The sequence below is a fragment of the Talpa occidentalis genome, unplaced genomic scaffold (assembly GCF_014898055.3).
Source record: "Talpa occidentalis isolate TD23 unplaced genomic scaffold, MPIMG_talOcc4v2.1 talOcc4.13, whole genome shotgun sequence".
In the NCBI taxonomy this organism is placed as follows: Eukaryota; Metazoa; Chordata; class Mammalia; order Eulipotyphla; family Talpidae; genus Talpa; species Talpa occidentalis.
In genome coordinates, this window is record NW_023601322.1 from 62,761,473 (window position 1) to 62,781,781 (window position 20,309).

The following is a 20,309-nucleotide window of genomic DNA, read 5'->3' on the forward strand; positions in this document are numbered from 1 at the left end:
GCCACGTTCTTTCTTCTCGCACAAACCAGGGGGACTCGCTCCACTTTCCTTGGGACCCAAGTTCCCGCCTCCGGGGCCGCCGGGCGGCTCGAGCCCACAGCGCCTCTGCCGGCCTCCGGGAGGAGGTGACCCTCGCAACCCCAAAACTCAGAGGACGGGCAAAGTGCACGACTCTATTCTCACTTTTCTTTTTAGGGCGCCAAACAGTGCCCTTGGGCTGGGCTTACCCCGTGGCCCCAGACGCGGGCACGCCAGCAGCCCAAGTCCCAAAGCCCAGGGTTCCGGGGCGCGCCGCGGCGGGGCGGGGCCGAGAAGCCGCCGGGCCTGCAGGCGTGTCCGGGGCGGGGCGGGACCGCGGGCGGAGACCACCTTCGGGCCCGGCCGCTGTGCGCGCGCCCCCGCCGCGCTCGGGTCCCAGGGCGCGCCCCCGCCGCGTGGCTTCCCTGACAGGGGGGCGGGGCCGGGGGCGGGGCCGGGGGCGGGGCCGGGGGCGGGGCCGGGGCCGGGGGCGGGGACGGGGCTGCCTGTTTCTCCGAGTGGACAATAAAGTTTCGAAAGTTTGAAAAGGCAGGAAAAAAAAAAAAGCCCACGCCCCTGGGGCGGCCCGGGTGTGGCAGCCGGCGGCCCGCGCTGGCCGAGGCGTGGTCGGCGCCGGGGCCGCGCGCGGGGATGGGGGTCACGGTGGAGGTGCGCCAGGTGTACAAGTACCCCTTCGAGCAGGTGGTCGCCAGCTTCCTCCGGAAGGTACCCGCCCCGCCCCGCCCCGCCCCGCCCCGCTCCAGCCCGCCCGCGGCTCGCGCGCTCTGCGCCCCCTCGGCGCCCCCGCCGTCTGCGCGCCCCTCTGCGCGCCTGCGTCCCCCGCAGGCCCACGCGGAAGTGCGGCCCGTGGCCCCGCTGCCCGCCGCGGGGAGGCGCGGGCGGGGGGCACGTGGATTTCCTCGAAGGTTCGCTGTCGAGGAGGCGCGAGAGGCTCCGTGCGCGGCGGCACGTTCGCATCCCGCCACGGCTGCAGGGAGAGGCCGGGCCGGGGGTCGCGGGGAGACCCTCAGAGAACCCAGGCCGGGGTTGTGGATGACTTGTCGACCTTTGGAGTCCTGCTTGAACCCCTTAAAAGCTAGTGGGGGCCGCGGAAGCCGTCGCGCTGGGACCTGAGCACGGAGGCGCCTCACCGCCACTTTCCCTGCGGTGAAGCAGCTGGGGGGCGTCGGGCGGGCGGCCTGCGCGCTCGGAGCCGGAGTTCCGTCGTTGTAAAAGGAGGGGAAATAATAGAACCCACTCAGGCTGTGAGGACGGCAGGGAGGGGTAGTTCATGAAAGAATTCATGTGCTTGTCACAGGGTTTAAAGTTCCTCGTGCTGTTGTTGTTTGTACGCCAAATCAGTGTCAGTGACCCTCTATCTCAAGGGCTTCTGGCACTATCGCTCGGGGTGTAAGGAGGGCAGGAAATGTTTTTGAAAAATGGAAAGCACCCAGGAGTGGGAGGTGGGACCCCAGGGACTCTAGTCTGACTCTGCCCTCAGTTATTTCACTGGGGCATCCAGTGTCCAGGCATTCCGTTTCTTCATCTGTGTGGTGACAGGGTTAGGGTTAGCCTTGCGTTCCCCTTCAGCTTTCACATTCTTAAGCAAGATTTACCAGAGTTGTCATTTGCCTTGGGCAGCAGCTCCTGGGGTTCCACAGGCAATCTGGAAGCCAAGCTAAGGGAGATGCTGGGTCAGAAGGTAATTTTTTTGGGTGATTAAGACCTGACTGCCATTAGGTGAAGTGATGCTTTTGGGGGCGCAGGTCACAAAGGAAGCGGGAGGATGTTGGTTAACTTGTTATGAAGGCCTGTGTGTGTGTGCGCGAAATGTCAGCTTGTTGATATTTTGTGGTTGATTTCCAGTATTTGGAATAATGCCTAGCACCTACTAGCTGCTCAGTAAAATTCTGATGAATGATGAGTGAAAGGCTAAATTATGAAACTGGTGGCTAGGATTTTGAAGAAGTGTTATTTGTGAAATAAGGGCTGAAGTGGAGGGATTTCTCAGGCCAGAGGGAGTGGGGAGGAAGTGCTGTCTTGTCCATGACTGTTTACTCTCCCCAGCAGCCTCAGGGAAGAGTTAAGATTGACTTCCGTTTCCTGGTCTGAAGAAACTGAGGTTCAGAGAAGTTTAAGCAGTTTTCCTAAGTTCCCACATTGTGTAGGTAGGAGAGCCGGAATTTCAACATTTCTGAATCCAAAGTCCATACCCTTACTACATTGCCTACAACAGACTCTCAGATGATTATTGAGCAAATGGAATGTTTCAGAAACAGCTTTGCTTTTCTCTTTACACAATCCCAATTTCATTTTGTCCTCTTAGACAACCCTTTGTGTCTCATATATATATATATATGGTAGGCTGAGAAAATAATGTTAGAATTATGCTTTACTATATAACAAATTGCCCGTGTGTTTAAGTGCCATAAACTAATAATAAACTTTTAATTCTTGGGATTCTGTGGGTTGACTGGACTCAGCGGGGTGGTTTTTGTGTGCCATATGTTTTAGCTAGGGCCACTTATGTAACTGTAGTCAGTTAGGATCTGGAATAATTCCTATAAATACTTAGTAAAGTGCCTGCCACTAAAGAGGACCTCTTGGAAGGCAGGGCCAGGGGAGGGGAAAAGAACTTTTGCAGACTAAAGATCAAGTGATGGGACAGTGTTAACAACCATGGACAACACTACACTACCATTCTAATACAAAGCAGTCCTTCAGAAACCCCAGGGAGGGCCATGAGACTATTTCTAAGTTGTCAGTAAATCTGTCTGCTGTGAGAATTTTCACCTTGTATTCCTTAAAGCCGTGAACTGGAAGTCAGTAGACGTGAAGTCCAATGATTGTGCTTTCATTGCTATGTTGGGTGTCCTTGTGACACAGTTTTCACTAGTTTATACTCTGCTCTTGCCCAGATTAGAAAGGGGCATCATCTAGGTCATCCTGTTTACTCACAGTAAACAGAACTAGTGGAAAGTGAAAAGGACCAGATATGTAGATTAGAAGAAGACCCCTTCTAGGTGGATGTAGTCTGGTTTCCACTGGCCTGCCTGACTGGATTTCCTTGTGCAGTGAGCAGCATGCACAACTGTATAAAACAGCCCTGTGATCTTAATTTCTCATCTGTAAAATGGCAATGCCTATTACCCAGCCTTCCTCCCAAGATTGTTGCAATGATTTGACAAGCATGCTTGTCAAAAAGTCTAATATATTGTAATATATTGTATTCAGAAGTCTAATATATTGTAAGAATTATCTTTTTGGCAAAATAAGCTTTTGTTTTCTTATAGTCTTTATGGGATTTTTTTCAAAGGAAAGTGCTTGGCAGATGGGAAAATCCTATGAGGATCTCTGGAAACATTAAATGTGATTTTACACAATGGTATGTTTGAAGCTGCTTCAGCACTGAGGAAGTTCTATTTTAAATAGTCTACTGATCTATGGCTTTTGGTATTTTAGGACTTGCCTTCCAAGTTATAATATACTGCTATTTTTAAAACCTGAGGAATGTTTGCTCTTCTTACACCTGCCTGTTGGATACCACAGGCAAAATGTTAGCTACATGCATTCAAAGCTCAATGGCACCTTGAAAAACAAACAACACAATACTCTTTGTTCCTGGAATACAGTGTTTCTCATTGAACTCTTCGTGTAGGAATGCCATGAAACCCAAAATGGTTTATTCATGGGATGCTAAACTGTATTTTCCATAAAATGTAGTGTCAATGCACTTGACAATGTATTTTGGTTTCTTTCTTTGTATGACTCTTAGCTTACCACTTCTCATCAGCCCCTCAGAAAGGAGCCCTTTTATTTAAAATCATCTGCATAGATGACAAAAGTTGCAAACATGCCTCTGGAGGTTCATGTGGGCCTGTTTAATGGGCTTTCCTTCGCAAACTGGGTTCAAATAGAACTTCATTAATTTCATTTATCTGACATTTAAAGTCACTAAAAAGGACCCAGATGACCATTGCGTTGACTGGATTTTCTTATTTGTTTTCAAGGCCAGAGAAGTTATAGTTTATCTTACCATTGAGTTGTTCAGGTGGCTTTACTTTTTTATGCATCATGTGGAGAGTGTACGCTTGATGGGCTTTCCCCCTGATGTTTCCCATGTACCCAGAGAGATCTTGGAACATAGCAGGTACTCAGCAAATCCTTGGTGAATAAATGGTCGAAGTACACTCCTCTGGGATACAGCCCTATGTAATTCTAGACTGAAGTCATAGTGGGGTTCTGGAATATGTCCTTATGGTGGGTAATGTCTGAACATGGACCAATTAAAATAATTTCTTTGCTTCAGTACTGTGCCCTCTGGTTTTATTTATTCAAACTGGGAGTCTGATGTGCTGAACAAAAATGGCTTGAGCGTTTACTCTTAAACTCATAAAGGGAATTTATGAAGGGCTATTTCCATTTAGAGTAGAAAGTTGATTGGGTAATTAATAATGCTTCCATTTCTGATCCTATCTTTTCCCCTGCACATTTGGCATTTACATGTGTGGTACAATTTTGCCGTCAGAGCTCTTGAAATATTTGAGGTGAACATGTGTTTCCAAAATAAATGATTTGACAATTGATAGGCTTAGTTTAACACAATGGTTATTTATCTTTTTGTTTATATTGTAATAGTATTTTTCTCACTTTTATCTTCCTATCATCAATTCTTCTAGAAGATTAGGCATGAAGGAGAATATGAAGAGCATGGGCTCTGGCATCAGGGGAGAGGACTGCTTTGAGCTGTTTGAGTTGGGGCACATCAATTTAATTTTCTGTGTTTTAGTTTGTTACCTCATTTGCAAAACAACAAGTATCTTCTGGAGTTGTTGAGGGAAATTAAATTGGATAATACACATGTTTATACATAATGTGCATAGGTTAGTGTTGGTCCAAAGTAGGTGCTTTTAAAGTACCTAGCAATACTAATGATAAGAATTTACTGCATTTATTCTATGAACCTGAAAATAAGAAGCTGAGAGTATTCCGCAGAATATATTAAAACTTGCAGTAATGAAGAAGAGAAGGAGCATGGAAAGGTCATTAGAATTATGACTTACTTTTAAAAATGCCACTTAAATACTTTTAAATTGAAGGTTGTGGCTTAATCAGTGCATAAAAGGAGATTTTTTTTAACTATCAAAGCACTTATAGTTGAATGTTTTTTGTATGTCAACTAATAGACATTCATAAGTCTGTGTATCATTTTCCCTGGTAGATGAGCATGAGACCTCCTCCTGGCCTCAAGGAGTTCACTGTAAATCTCAGGGGCGTGTCACAGACATATTGTATAGGACAAGGTTCATGTTTTAATTGTAAATATGAGAGCTTTTAGATTATTTAGAAACAATTGGTTGTCTTTTTAAAACCAGTTAAGTATTCTCTATAGTACTCTGCTCTGATTGAGCGCTTTCCCTATGCTAAGGCGGAGGGGTGCATCAGGGTGTCCTTGTGGAAACTTCTGCAGATTTTAAGTTGGTAAACCCTGAGCTTGTAAAGTTTGACTAGTCTATGAAAATAAGAAATATCCTCTAATAATATTGAAATTACCATTTAAATATTTTTGGGTTGCAGGTGGATAGTTTACTTCATGCTACACCACAGTAAATTGCAAGAAAAAGACTGAAGTCATGGAACTAAATTTTCAAAAATGCTAATTCATTCTTTAGTAGCAAAGCCAGCTACCTTTCATTGATTGAGTAGACTACTTACCAGCGCCAGGTGTTATGCATTACATACAGTTGTTTCCTTTAATTCTTGTGAGAACCATTGAAGGAAGGTATTTCATTCTCATTTTACAAAATGAAGAAACGAAAGCAGATTGAGTTAAAGTGATTTGCCTAGAACTCTGATGGATGGGTTTCAAACTGAAATCTCTTGGATTCTAAGACTCCCTTTGTTTTTCAACACTCTGTATTTATTTTACTTTTTATTAGCTTTTCATTTAGAAATAAGTTGGCTTACAAAATGTTGCAAAAACTAAGAATTTCCATACAATCCTTTCCCACTTCCCCAAGTTACAATATAAGACTCAGGAGAGTAATATCAAAACCATATTAACCAATCTACAGACAGATTATTCAGATTTTGACAAATGTCTACTGATAACCATTTTTCCAGTTTAAGGGCCAATCCAGGAACCCCACCTTGTATTTGGTTGTCATGTCTTCAGACAAAGGGAGTCTTAGAATCCAAGAGACTTCAGTTTGAAACCCATCCATCAGAGTTCTAGGCAAATCACTGTAACTCAATCTGCTTTTATTTCTTCATTTTGTAAAATGCGAAAGAAATACCTACCTTAAATGGTACTTACAAGAATTAAAGGAAATAACTGTATGTAAAGCATAACACCTGGCACTGGTAGGTATTCTACTCAACAGTTCTGCTGTCTTTTTTTGTCTTTCTGGACAGCAGTGCTTTTGAAAAGTACTGAAAATTAGTTTTGGACTTCATATCTTTATTTATTTATTAAAAAAGATTTATTTATTTATTTATACAAGCACTGTGTACAGTCAGAAGTGCGGGAGGGTGAGAGAATTCACCAGAGCCAGAGCAGGAAGCAGAGCAGACAGACTGTCGAAATACACTGCTGAGGGGAGCAGCGGGCGGCAGGAGAGGTCTGCGCACCATGTGGGACCCTCGCCCAGCGGCTGAGGATGGAACCAGTGCTGCAGAGGCTGCGGGCAACTTCGCAACCCAGTGCTCAACCACTGCGCCACCGGGAGGCCCAGCTTCATATCTTTAAATGCATTGGATTTATGCATGCATTTAATACTGAGATAAGAAGATTTTCCTTTAGGTCAGAATTATAAAATATTCCCTTCAAATTTTTTTTATTATACTATTGCCAATTTTTTTAAAAAAGATTTATTTATACAAGCACTGGGTACAGTCAGAAGTGCAGGAGGGTGAGAGAATTCACCAGAGCCAGAGCGGGGAGCAGAGCAGGCAGACTGACGAAATACACTGCTGAGGGGAGCAGTGGGCGTGGCAGGAGAGGTCTGTGCACCATGTGGGACCCTCGCCAGTGGCTGGGGATCGAACCGGCACTGCAGAGGCTGCGGGCAGCTTAGCAGTCACGCGCTCAACCTCGGAGGCCCACCAGCGGAGGCCCACCATTGCCAATTTTTTAGGACATACTTGAAAGAGAGTAACGCGATGTGGGCTGGCCTTTGTTTTGCCTCCTTCCTCATTCAGGCCAGAAGGGCCCTTGAGGATCATCTGGTGGTCTGCTGTCCTCTCTCTACAGCTGGCAGCCTCTCCGTCTGTGTCCCTGCTCCTTGTCCTTGTTCTTTCTGTTTTATCATTCTTCTGATCTCAAAGGGCAGTGGGCAGCCATTCAGAATACCTATCAACATACATATGTTTAGTTCTTGATCATTAAAATTTTGATTAATTGATTACTCCTTTGATCTGGATATGAAATCAACTCTAGTTTTCTACTGAGATAGACTATTGTATGTGGCCCATAAAGGGCATTTTGGCACAGCTCATGAGGCATTCTTTGTGTAACTAAACACTAAGTCTCTTTGCAGCTGCTCCACCTCTTTGTGTTACATGTTTGTGAGCAGTATGAGTAGCAAAGATTCCTTTAATGCTTATAAAACAGTGATGTTAATATTCCAGATTTCTTTTGGGTCCTCTTGGCCTTCTTTTCAGGACCAGACAGATCTGTCAGCTTCCTTGCCTTCTCTTGGAGAATGTCATTTAAAAGGTGGTGAACAGTGAGTGACTCCTTTGGAGGTCACAGACCCTTATTTTTACTGTGTATGGGAGGGTATTATAAAAGGCACGCGTTGACTGCTGAGCTTTTTGGAAGGTTGATATTTTAATAATTCCTTACTTTCTTGAGAGTAGGCCTTCTTAAATCTTCTATGGCTTTAACTATGTAAATAAGAAAGGTAAATGCCATATTTTCATGAAGCTCTTCCCATTAATATATTGACTTTTCTTGTAATCAGCTGAACTCAATTTCGTGGCCTCTCACTTTCCATAGCTAAGTGTTTATTTAATGTGTATTTTGTTTTATACCCAGTATTTTGTAATTTTTGGCTTCTTACCTTTTAATATATAAAAAGTAAGTGAAAGTCAGATAAATGACAACATAGGAGAGCCTCCTTGTCCTTATTAGATTTTTATATCCATATAATATTTCTAGTTATATTTGCAATTGACCTATATCTTGGAGAAAGAAGTTAGTTTATACATTTTATGAAGATAGTAAAAAATCATAAGTTCAAAATAAAGTAAAATATATCTTGAAAAATCCCTTATCACTTCTAGCGTATGGCATGCATGGCCAATGTTGAATGTCCTGTTGGTAGTGCTTATGCCACTGAGCCCGGTCCGTGGAAGGCACAGGTTTGGGCCAGGTATTTGGGTCATTGGGCCACTTTGCTTCTGTGTGTACAATGGGACTGAAGAACCCCTGTGTGAGCCTGCTTGTTTGCAGTCTGTACACAATTGTTTTTAACACAAAGCATCTTTATCTTAATACTTGTTAATAGGCTTATTCACTTGGTGGAGGACTCAACAAGGTCATACCTATGGAAGCCTCTCAGATAGCACCCTGCATGGGCACAGTGAATGATAATTCAGTCCTTAGTGGCCTGATCTTGACCTAACTTTATCTGTTTCATTGTCACACTGTGTTTGAGAAGGTGCCCAGAAAAACCTGACACCCTGCTTCTGTCTTCCCAAGTTGGTGTTCCCAGTGGGGGCCCTCTCTGCACAGTCTCCCTCCCTCACCCCCTTTTTATCAGACATCAGGTAAATTTACTTGAATTAAATCATGACTACCACAAGCTACCACAAGATGGCGTCAGATCATTTTAAATAATGCCAGATAGGGGGAGCCTCAGTACAATACATTTTTTTAAGTTTAAAAAAAAGTTAAAATATGTGCCTTTGGAGTGATGACATTTAACTACTTTAAATAACCTCCAATTTCTTTTCCCATTTTTTTATTGACAGTTGAGGCACATCTATGTTTGATCCCCAAAGTAGTTGGGTAGGAAGAGTCTTGAATCTTACAAGTGATTTTACTGGAGCTCTTGTATCTGGCTAATAAAACTTCCCTTTTTAATTTGTTTTTTATAAGCATTGTCTAATGGTGATCCTTAATTATTTTTACAATGGCTATTATTTCCTATCCCCCGATTATCTCTTAGTCTAATTTATTTTTACCTTACATTTATTTATTACTTCATTATTTTGTTTCCCCAACAAACATGTAGAATCTCAAGAGTCTACAGTTTTGTTTGTTTCATTATATATCCTTAGTGTCTGGGACAGTTACAGGCTTGGTAAGTAATAAAAAAAAGTTAACTGAAGAATGCATAGAAATTCAGTTTTATTTAAACCAGTGCTCTTCAATTCCAAAAGCAAATATTAAAGTTTTATAAAAGTATGAAGTATTTGAGTTTAGAGTCTTTAAGAATTTCATTGCTAATTTAGTGAAGAAGTCATCAGAACTTGAAAACTTTCATCACTCCACTTCCCTTGTGATTACAGTTCAACCTCCTTCATAATTTAGTTTGGTAATCTTCCTATTATTTACAAAGTATATTCAGTTAGGATGTGTTTATGAATATAAAATGAGCAAACCGAACTCCTTTTACTATAGTGTGAAGTTTGAATTCACACACACAAACACACACACACACACAGAGTAAACCTGTGAGAGTCTCAGTTCCCTTGTGTCAAGCATGCTGTGTAAGCGAGGCATCTTGCTGAGGAATGGAATAGCTAAACCTGACCCTCCACTAAGGCTAAATTTCATGAAGGAGCAAAAATGAATGAAATAAATGCATTTATAAAGCCATGTTTTGTTTTTGATTAGTTATCAAGGTTGTGGTTGCCAGGATGGAAAGGTGAATGACAGTTTGCAGATGGGATATGCTGAAGTGTTCAGGCCGCTGAGGACTGATCTCACTGCCCTTTTCACTGATAGGTCCCTCAGCAAAGAAGGATTTACTTTCCAAACTGATCCCTGAGGTCATGGAGGTTTATCTTCCAAATCAATAATTCACTCAGCAGCAAGTATTTATTGAGTACTGCTACGTCAGACACTGCTAGGAATAGAGATAAAGGAGTGACTGAAAAAGGTAGTATTTCTGCCCGCATAGAGCCTATGTTCTAATCTTGTGTCTTTAGGGCTGGAGATATCTTTAAGAATGTGTGAAAGCGGGCCTCCCCTGGTGGAGCAGGTGGTTGAGCACAGTGCTGCGGAGCTGTCTGCAGCCTCTGCAGCGCCGGTTCAACCCTGGCCGGCGAGGGTCCCACATGGCGTGGCAGACCTCTCCTGCCACGTCCGCTGCTCCCCTCAGCAGTGTATTCTGGTCAGTCTGCCTGTTCTGTTCCCCAGTCTGTCTCTGGTGAATCCTCTCACCCCCCCGCGAATCTGGCCTGTACCCCGGTTCTTGTATAAATAAATAAATCTTTAAAAAAAGAATGTGTGAAAGTGATGGACCGTTCCTGGGAAAGTCAACTAATCCATCAACCTGTTACACACACACACACACACACACACATTCTCTCTCTTTCTCTCACAGCTGCTGTGTGTGTGTGTGTGTGTGTGTGTGTGTGTGTGTGTGAGAGAGAGAGAGAGACAGAGAGAGAGAGACAGAGAGAGAGAGAGAGATCCATACTCACTGACTTTTGTATACCATTTCATGGGGTTCACGAGACTTAGAGTTCAAATAAAGGGTACATCTTCTGTCTCTTAGCCTGTCCACTGCTCTCTCTTCCCTTTCGGCAGCTTATGATGTCCTGGATGAAGCTTCCTTCTAATTTTCTTTTCAGATTTGATCACAGCAGGGAGCTGTAAACCTCTGGGAAAAGTGTCCAAATGAGGCTCAGCATGCCTGAGTCAGCAGCCATCTTTTCCTGTGGCTCTGTGGAGGGCACTTCTGCTTCCCAGATCTCTTTGTAGCTGAGTGATGGAAGGATTGGGCTTGATGAACTCAGGTGATTGAGGGTAGGTTAGGTGGGCTGGCTTTATAGAGAACAGAAATCATCTGGAGGTAAAGCACAGTCTCATCTCTCATTAGCTGGGTGCGTTTGAGCAAATTATTTATTTTATACGAGCTGTTTTTCTTATATGTGAAAGAGAAAAACCAGTATATACCTTATGGGAGAGATTTGAGAATTAAAATGAAATAATGTATGTAAACTGCCCGGGAGAGGAATGGTAGCTATTATCAGCCTTGTTACATCCAAATTGTTTATTGGAGGGAATTTAATCAATAAATAACTTATTTATTGATCATCTGGCATAACCTGCTTCTGTGATTATTCTCCTGTGATGCTAACACAGTGTAGGGTAGGTAAAAGGTTTCAGGCTTTTCTGCCCTACCGCCATTAGGATAGATGAGGGAACCCTGTGGTCCTGAATGCATGCCTGATGGTGGGCACCTGAAGTGGGTACACCTGGGCTGAGAGACTGAGTTTATAAGGGCGGCGTCACAGGGATGCCAGCAGAAGCCAAGAATGAACGGAAACTGAGAGAATGCCAGAGAGCCCAGATAGAGTGAAGATTTGCTGGGGCCTGGGAGGACTGCCAGCCTCCCGGCCCCCCAGCCCCTCTGCCTGCCACGTACCTGCTAAATCCCATTAAAAGAGCTGCTAAAACCACTGAGGACTCTGACTCCTCCTTTACCTGGGCTGCTGGATCCTAGAAAACCTGCACTGTGTCCAGTCCTGCCCTTATACACAGTCACCAGGCGGTGATTTAAGACAACACTCTATGTTAGGTCTCATTTAACTTCCTGGCCCCACCACTAACTAACTGGGTGACCCTCACCTCTTGTCTACTCTGCATTCAGTTTCTAGTTCTGAAAGATGGGGTTATGATATCACATGATACAGTCCCAGAGAGAGACTGTTAGGGGATTTCAACAGACTGCGCAAGTAAAGAATTTTGCTCAGTGTCTGCATAATGGTTACTTCTGGTTTATGATAAGCTGGTTCAATATTAATACTATTATTATTTATTATTTAGGTAAACATAACCTTGCCCTCTCCAACCAGGGATAGGTTGGATCTAAGGGCACTTTCCCCAGGGTTTCAGGCAGGTTCATCTCATGATACCATCTCACTTATATAGGCCCAAGTAGTAAAATTAAGACCCTTGTCTGAAAAGTGGCCTTACAGGTTACTTGAGAAATAATTACTATTCCTGCAAATAGCTGTGGTTACCATGAAATAATCCACTTAGTAAAAGATGAATGGTAATGCTTCTTTATGTGTTTTCATTTAGTATCCCAACCCAATGGATAAAAATGTCATCGCTGTAAAAATCGTGGAGGAAAAAAGAGGTGAGTTCCTGAAAATACCTTACTTCACTAATGAGCATTAAGTAACACTGATTCTTTTAAAGGTGTGTGCGTGTGTGTGCATGCACATGGTGTGTGTCCTTTTATGTTTTTAACAGATATATTTATGCATTTGATCAAAACGAGTGCCCAGTATTATAGCTGCATGAGTCTTGCCCAAGATGATCTTGCCACTTTCTTAATTAACAGTTGATGACAATTGTAACAGCTAACATTTTTGAGCTCTTAATATGTGCCAGACACTCTTACTTTTATTAACTCAATCTTCAGAACAATGTATGGGTTAGGTATTATTGTTACTCTTATTAAATGGATGAAGAAACCAAAGTACACAGAACTTAATAACTTGCTCAAGGTTACATTCTGTATCCTTATCATATAGTTACATATTATTTTATTGGTAGCAAAATAGATGTGATTAATAGCATGTCCATATATGAGATATGACCATATAGTGATTAGATTGTGAAATATAACTGTACTTAGCAGTGTAATTTGTGTCAATTGGAGTAGGTTGACAAGCTATGCTTTTGCTGCCCGTGGTTGTGAATACTAAACTTTATTGGCACATAGTCACACCTATTTCTTTACATATAGTCCTGTGTTGCTTAACAAAGAGGATATGCTCTAAGAAACGCAGCCTTAGGCGAGTTCGTGGATATGCAGATGTCACGCAGTGTCTGTAACTCTCCAACAGCACTCTCTTTGTTGCTGGCGTAGAGATTCAGGGGGCATCCAGGACATCTTGTAGCACCCTAAGGATGTGTGCTGATGTCACTAGGCAACAAGGATTTTGAGACCACGGTCATATATGCAGTCCATTGACCTAAATATTATGTGGCCAATGGCTGTATAGCCTGTGACTGTCTCCATGCAATAGTAGCAGAGTTGAGTTGCTGCAACAGGGACTGTCTGACTCACAAAACCTAAAATATTTACCATTTGGTCCTTTGCCAAACCCTGGTGTAGGTGTCTCTGTCCTCCTTTGTCATTCTCATCTCCAGTGGAAGCATTTACACTGTCAGTATCTGAACTTGGGAACCAGGCAATGCAGGAAGCTATAATGATGCTTATAGGCAATGCATGACCTTTTGGAGACACCCAGACCCATGTCTGACTTGCTCTTGAGCCTTTTGAGAAAATGAGTGAAATACACTCTTTATTATGTGACTTTGAGACCTTCTCTGTTCTTTTGCCTGTGAGGGCATAATTTGTACTTCTATACTGTGTAAGTGTACTTAAAAATAAATATTTTTTGTACCCTAGTAGTGTGGAAGACACTTGTTATTTGACATCAGACAGGTCTGATTTCATTAACTACCAGTGTATCCAAAATTTTGAGTGACTTAGTTTCTTCATCTGCTAAACAGAAAAATAACAATCCTGATTTTAGGCTGTTGTGAAGATCAAGTGAGAAACAATGTGCAAATTCCTAGTGGCACAGAACGTTAATTATAGTCTCCAAGAGTTCAATTTTAGTTTCTGTGCTGCAAAGTTGGGATGAGCTGGCCAAAGGAGTGCCAAGGGACAGGCGAGGAGCTGGTTTCTCATTCGGTCTATAGTGTCTGGACCGTCAGGGTGTTTGACCAAGGTTCAGGGCTACCATGGCCAGAACTGAGAAACCCGGTATGAGTGTGGCTGAAGCACAGTAATGCACAGAGCAAAAGACAGCACATCAAAATATATCTTTTTCTTCACCTTGGTCTCCTGTTTTGTTAACTCAAATCTTGTGTGCATTTTGTACATCCCTGGTACTATTCTGGAAAGTTTGTTCCAAAACAGAATGATTCCAGTTACAGGGACCCTGCTCTCTGCTGAAAGAAGAGTGTGACAAATACAATTAATTATGGGTTTAAATTTAATAGTCAGAAATCTTTGCATGAAAACATGTTTGATGCAAAGAGCAAAAATGTAACTCCTCAAAGTTCAAATAAAACTTAAAAACAACAAACATGTTTGGTGCAGAATGTGGCAGATCTCCCTTTCTGTTGAAGCTTTGTTTCTGTTGGTATTGAGTAGTAGGAAGCTACTGGCCATTGTCATTGGAGTTGACATTGATGGTCAGGGCATGAGCAATTTGCAGTTTTTATTTTGACTTTAGAATGTGCAGTGTGAGTGGCTGTTTTACCCTCATCCCTTGATCACAGATAAGTGTAGTTGCCGTGATTTGGCCGAGAAAAATGTCAAGGAATTGAGTTTTCAGTTAAACATTTTCTCTAGTAATTCTACATAGAAAATTGAGATTGAGGGGCCTCCCTGGTGGCTCAGGGGTTAAACTCTCACCACTATCAAGCTATAGCCAACCACTGCAACAAGTGTTCGATCCCCGGCCAGGGAGCTACCCTCATGGCGGAGACAGACCTCTCCTGTCTCGCCCACTGTTCCCCTCAGCAGTGTATTTCAGTGTATTCTGTGCTCCAGTCTGTCTCTGGTAAATCCTCTCATTCCACGCACCTCTGACCTCTACCCCACTCTTGTATGCATAAATAGATAAATCTTTTTTAAAAAAAAGAAAATTGAGATTGGTATTAAAAGTTTTATTGACATCAATACTAAAATACATTTCCTTAAAGTTTTTTGAGTGTAAAATTTTTATCTTTCTAGATGTGTCAACAGGGATCATCTATAGAAAGAGGATTGCAATCTGTCAGAATGTGGTTCCAGAAATTTTAAGGAAGGTAAGTTCATTTCAAAATTTAATCAGCTTTGCTATAACATTGGCTACTTTTCAGATGGGCTTGGAAAGAGGCTGCATTTTCTGATGTAAAGGGCTATTAGGACTTTTCCAAGTCTTCTGCCTCCAGCCCTTCAGAGGAAGGAAGTGTCTCATAACGAACCTCAGTTCTGGCAATGCCGCAGTAGGTAGGTTTTTTCCTATCTGTTTCTGTCTTTCTCCTGTTCAGGGCTCTTAGTGGTCATCGAGGTCTACATTTTTTTTAAAAGATACCCTGGACATTTTGCATGAAGTGACCGCCTTTCCTTCTCTGTCCATTGTTGGATATGACTCAGGTGAGAATGATCACAAGTGGGCAGGTTGTAAATAGTTGCTCTTTAGTAAGGAAGAGCAAGGCTTCAGTTTCTCTTTCACTGTCAGAATAGTTATTTCAGGGAACGTAATGCTCTCAATGTGCTGGGTCAGCTTTATTGTGAATATATCTATAAAGTTATGGCATTGATGTTGAAATCTTCATGATAGCAAATTGTTTTCTCTCTTTGAAATCTTTAAGCACTCTGGTGATTGTTGGAAAAAGGTAAGTGAAAATTTTAATCTGGTTGCTTGAATGATGGAGGGATTGTTGGGAGTCCATCCTTTCAGAATTACTAGGAAGGGGTGATCATATACACACGCTACGTACTTTTTAAAAAAGTCTCATGTGGTTTCAAACCGGAAGTGATTCTGTGTGATGCAGAGCCTAGCTGGGCTCCTGCTGATTAGCTTGCAAATTACATTGCTGTGCTGTCTGTAGAAAAAATGACAGTTTCTGTCACTTCCTTATCATGTATTAAAGCTCTGTCACATTCTTCAGCGAAAAGAAAGCTGATATGACAATGAAAATGAACTTTTGAAAAAGATGGCAAGATATGTTGCGGGGTATGCAGCAAATTAACACTGGCTTTTTCCAGAATGTTACCCTGCCTTTTCCCTATATACACACTTTGAATCTATTATTTAAAAAGGCATTCAACTTTGTCCTGTATCTCAATTCTTAAATAATTTAGGGACACCTCTGACTTGTACAATTCTGCCTCTGTCGTTTTCCATGTCTCCTTTGCCTAGGAAAGCATACATTTCTAGGTGCTGGACAGAGTTTAAAATGAAGAAAATATTTTGCCTTATATCGTCCTGCATGTGGGTTCATAAGTGGACCTTATTAGAATCCATCAACCCAAGGCCATAACCAGCTCTAGAGGAGACATGGAGGAGGCTGATAATTTGCTTTGTGTTTAACAGTTAAGGAAATCAGGCCAGAGCTGGTATAGCATGTATAAATCCTGGGCCATTTGCATGTCCTTACTAGCATTTAGTAAGGTCATAGTTTGATTACTGAGGGCTTACAGTAGCCATTGGTGAGCTGTCGTCCATATATCAGGATCACTTGTCCTTAATTATGCAAGACAGAACAACTCCAAATTTAGTTCTTATGAGCCTGCTTTTCTAAATTGAGAAAGCCATCTTTCCTTTGTTGAACAGGTGAGCATTTTAAAGGTGCCTAATATTCAGTTAGAAGAAGAGTCGTGGCTCAATCCTCAGGAAAGAAGCATGGCCATACAGAGCCACTGTCTCACATGGACTCAGTATGCATCCATGAAGGAAGAGTCTGTTTTCCAGGAAAGTGCAGAAAATCCAAATTGGTAAGATGACCTCTGTGTGTGTGTGTGTGTGTGTGTGTGTGTGTGTGTGTATGTGTGTGTGCGTGCACATGCATGTGCTCACAGGATGGATACTGGGATGCAGATATATTGAAAAGGTATGATTTCATACTTATAAGGTCATGTATAACTCATTTAAGTTACACATTAATTTTTACTCATACAAATAATAGATTTTCATCAGAAGCACCTTTTACTTTTCTGTATTTTTTAAAAAAAATTTTTAAATAATCACATGATTCTGGGAACAATAATATGTACCTTGTTAAAAATATTAAGCAGTTCTGGGAAAAAACCATTTTCATCTAGATATAGTGTGTTTATAGAAATTTTTTAGCCCATTCTTAATTGACATGTAGATTGTTTCTGAACTCTTGCTATTACAAAAAAATAGTAATGAAAATTCCTATGGTTACCTATTTCCCCACTGTTCAATAACCTTTTAAGTTATATGGAGCAAAGTGGAATATCTGAGTCAAAGGTGTATGCATTTTATGTTTTGATACATATTACTAGATTCCTCTGTAAAGAAAAATTTGACCACTTGCTTTTTTTTTACACCTTTGGTTTGTCATGTTCCTGTCCACTTCAATACACTTTCTTTCACTGGATACAGCAGGTCACTACTTACTGGCACCTGCTATGTCAAGGTCAAAGCCAGATATTTCACCTGCCTTGCTTTGAAGCACAGATTAAAATAAAGGTGACAAGGTGATGAGCTGCTGAGTCAAGATATAAATCCGAGTATCATGGATCCACCGTGGCAAAGTGGTGAAGTAGGATTATGGACATTTATAAAGGGTGGATTTGTCTCTGCAGTGCTTTGGGTCCCTGGGTTTGGAGAATGGGTTTTGTCCTTTCAGCCGCAAAAAGGTTTCTGAGCAGAGGATGTGTGATGAAAGCCATGATTGAGACTCTAGGAAACTTATGTTTTCTTAGCTCTTGACATGAATTTAGAAAGGCATTTTAAGCAGACATTCTGAAAGAGTGGGTAATTGGGAGGATGTCAAAGAAAGAGGGATACATTATTACCTTCATTCCCCTTTGCCAGGGACTGTGAGACTAATGACTAGCAACTGCATCCAGAGGATGAAATATGGACTATTTTTTTTTTTTATGGACTATTTTTTTAAAGAAAAAAAAAGCTGTGACAACTGCTGAGTCTAAAATTAGACCTTCAAGCTGTGTGTTGGTTGGCAGGTGTGGGTGTGTGATGGGAAACCAGATGTCATTCTGTCCCTGTGCATGGCCTGTCGACTCAATTCAAAGATGGTCTCCAAATGGGTTTCCTGTAGAACCCGATGAAGCCTTGCTCTGTGTGTCTTTACATAGATCCATTTTTGCCTTCCTGCTGACAACTCTGAAGTTGTGGCACCTTCTGGGGCATGAGCTTTCCCCTATCTGTGTTATCACACAGCTGGGTGTTTCTAATATGCGCTCTCACTTTCCTAGCTTCATTGGACATTTTCTTTCTGCAATTTTTTATGGAATGGAATTTGTATCCTTTTTGGAAGGTGGAGTGATATGTTTTCCACTCACCTCACTTTTCTGTAGCCCAGCTTGGCAGTCCATGCCTCAGAGAATACCTCCTGTAGTTAAGCTGTCCTATGTACATCAGTAAGGCTACCTGCCACAGCAAGTGACAGGTGTCCTATCTCAGATGATACCAGCAATCACCTATACATGTAACAGGCAGTGTTCTAAGTGGTTATATCTGTGTGTCTCTCTCTCCATATGTAAGTTCATTTGCTCCGTGTAGCCACCATATGAGGTTGCAACTATTATTCCCATTTTGTGAACAGACGCTTAGTGAAGTTAAGTAACTTGAACAAGGTAAGATGTCAGTAAGCATCTGAGGCAGATCCAAACCTTTTGGCTCCAGAATCTGTGTTGTTGGTAACTATGCTGCCCTTCCTCTCAGTGAGGAACTCTTATCTCTTAACCACGTGGGCCATACTTCCACAGTTGCTGTTCTTTTGACTCCACCTTTATCTGAGCATTTATTTTTTCTTTAAGTTGGGTTTCTTCATGGCTGCCAGTGGCAATTAGGGTCAAAATACATCTTTGTCCACATTTAGTGAGAGAAGGAGACCTGTGAGAGGAAGGGAACCTGCCTATCAATCATGAAGGGAAAAAATGTCCCAAATGTGTTCCAGTGAACTTAGATCACCTAGACCAATAAGAGGGACCACAAGACTAATGGAGGCTGATTGGCCCTAACATGTCAGGATCCGCCCCTAGAACCAGGGGTAGTATCGCTTACCTCTGAAATGCATGGGCTGTGCGGGCCCGGGATGGATGCTTGAGAAAAAGTAATTGGAAAATACTAAGAAAGAGACACTGCTTACCCCTTTCTTTCCTCACAATGTGCCCATTGTCTTCGGTCTTTTTTTGGGAGGTAAGAGATGAATACAGGGATATTTCTACACCAGTTGCCTCCCAGGGGGCAGGAACCAGAACTGGAAAGCCAGCAGGAACTAAGACAACCTCATAGTCTTTTGCTTTTCCATGCTTGGCTCATTTGTCTAATAGACAGATCTGCCTTATTCACTCAGCTGACCTGCTTCCTTCAGGCTAATATAGGCTATCCCACGTCTTGCAGCACAGTAACAGGTAGAATCCCACCTCTGTTACAGCACAGTAACAGGTAGAATCCCACCTCTGTTACAGCGCAGTAACAGGTAGAATCCCACAATAACAGGTAGAATCCCACAGTAACAGATAGAATCCCACCTCTTACAGCACAGTAACTGGGTTAGAATCCCACCTCTGAAACTATAGCTACATGCCATTGCAAGTTTACTGTACTTCTCCAAGCCCCAGTTCCTTCAGTTGTATGGTGAGGATGCTAGCCCTGTCTCAGAAGGGGGCTGTGAGAATTAAATGCCATGGTACATGCAGGGAGCAGAGTGCAGTATCTGCCCCTGGGGTCAGTAAGCACTGATGTTGGTATTATTACCTTTTTTGTTCTTATCAATTAAATCTTCACATGACTTGATTCTAATCCTTAATATGCATCATTTTAATATAGAAACACCGTTTATAATTACACCATTATGCTGTAGGAAGTTGTTGCCTGTTGTGATTTTGTATTCACTCAGCAACCAGTGCCTCAGCTCCTGAGTCAGGGGTGTAGGAACCATTCTGTTTATGTCCAGAGCGAGACTGAGCATTGAAGGGAATAGCATCCAGAGGTCAATGCGAGGATTTGGCAGGGGCTGAAGTCCCCCCTATTTTGGCTTCTCTTCTCGGTCTGTGCTGTGGCTGCGCCTACTGTAGACCTGGCTGTGACGTGTGTTGCTCGGAGGAGGTGCCTGAGTGTTCACAGTCAGAGGTGTGGCTGATACACTATGTAGTCTTAGGACAGTGGGGCCAAATCAGAAAATAGAACAGTAAAAAAATTAAAAGTCAGCTTTGTGGGACTATTCCACTCCTGGGAGTGGAGACTCGTTTGTATTACTTTAGATTTTTTAGAAGAAAGAGAAAAACTATGGTTTCCGCCCTGTGAGACCTTATATTTTGAGATAAACTTCTGATTTTTTGCTATTTTGCATTTGCCACTAGTCTTTATAGCATATTTAC

The 20,309-nt window shown here is 42.4% G+C and overlaps 1 protein-coding gene across 9 annotated transcripts in view; it reads left to right on the top strand.

Annotated features, from left to right (window-relative positions):
- Positions 1 to 630: 630 nt before the first annotated feature.
- Positions 631 to 20,309, top strand: part of PRELID2 (PRELI domain containing 2) — a 64,533-nt gene continuing 44,854 nt past the window's right edge. For 2 of the 9 annotated variants that reach the window (XM_037509014.2, XM_037509016.1), the window contains exons 1-4: positions 631 to 744; positions 12,281 to 12,338; positions 14,961 to 15,034; positions 16,549 to 16,709. In XM_037509014.2, coding sequence (XP_037364911.1) covers positions 670 to 744; positions 12,281 to 12,338; positions 14,961 to 15,034; positions 16,549 to 16,709 — 368 coding nt within the window. In that variant the 5' untranslated portion in view covers positions 631 to 669. The other 7 variants (XM_037509020.2, XM_037509017.2, XM_037509018.2 and 4 more) reach the window with 7 other exon arrangements.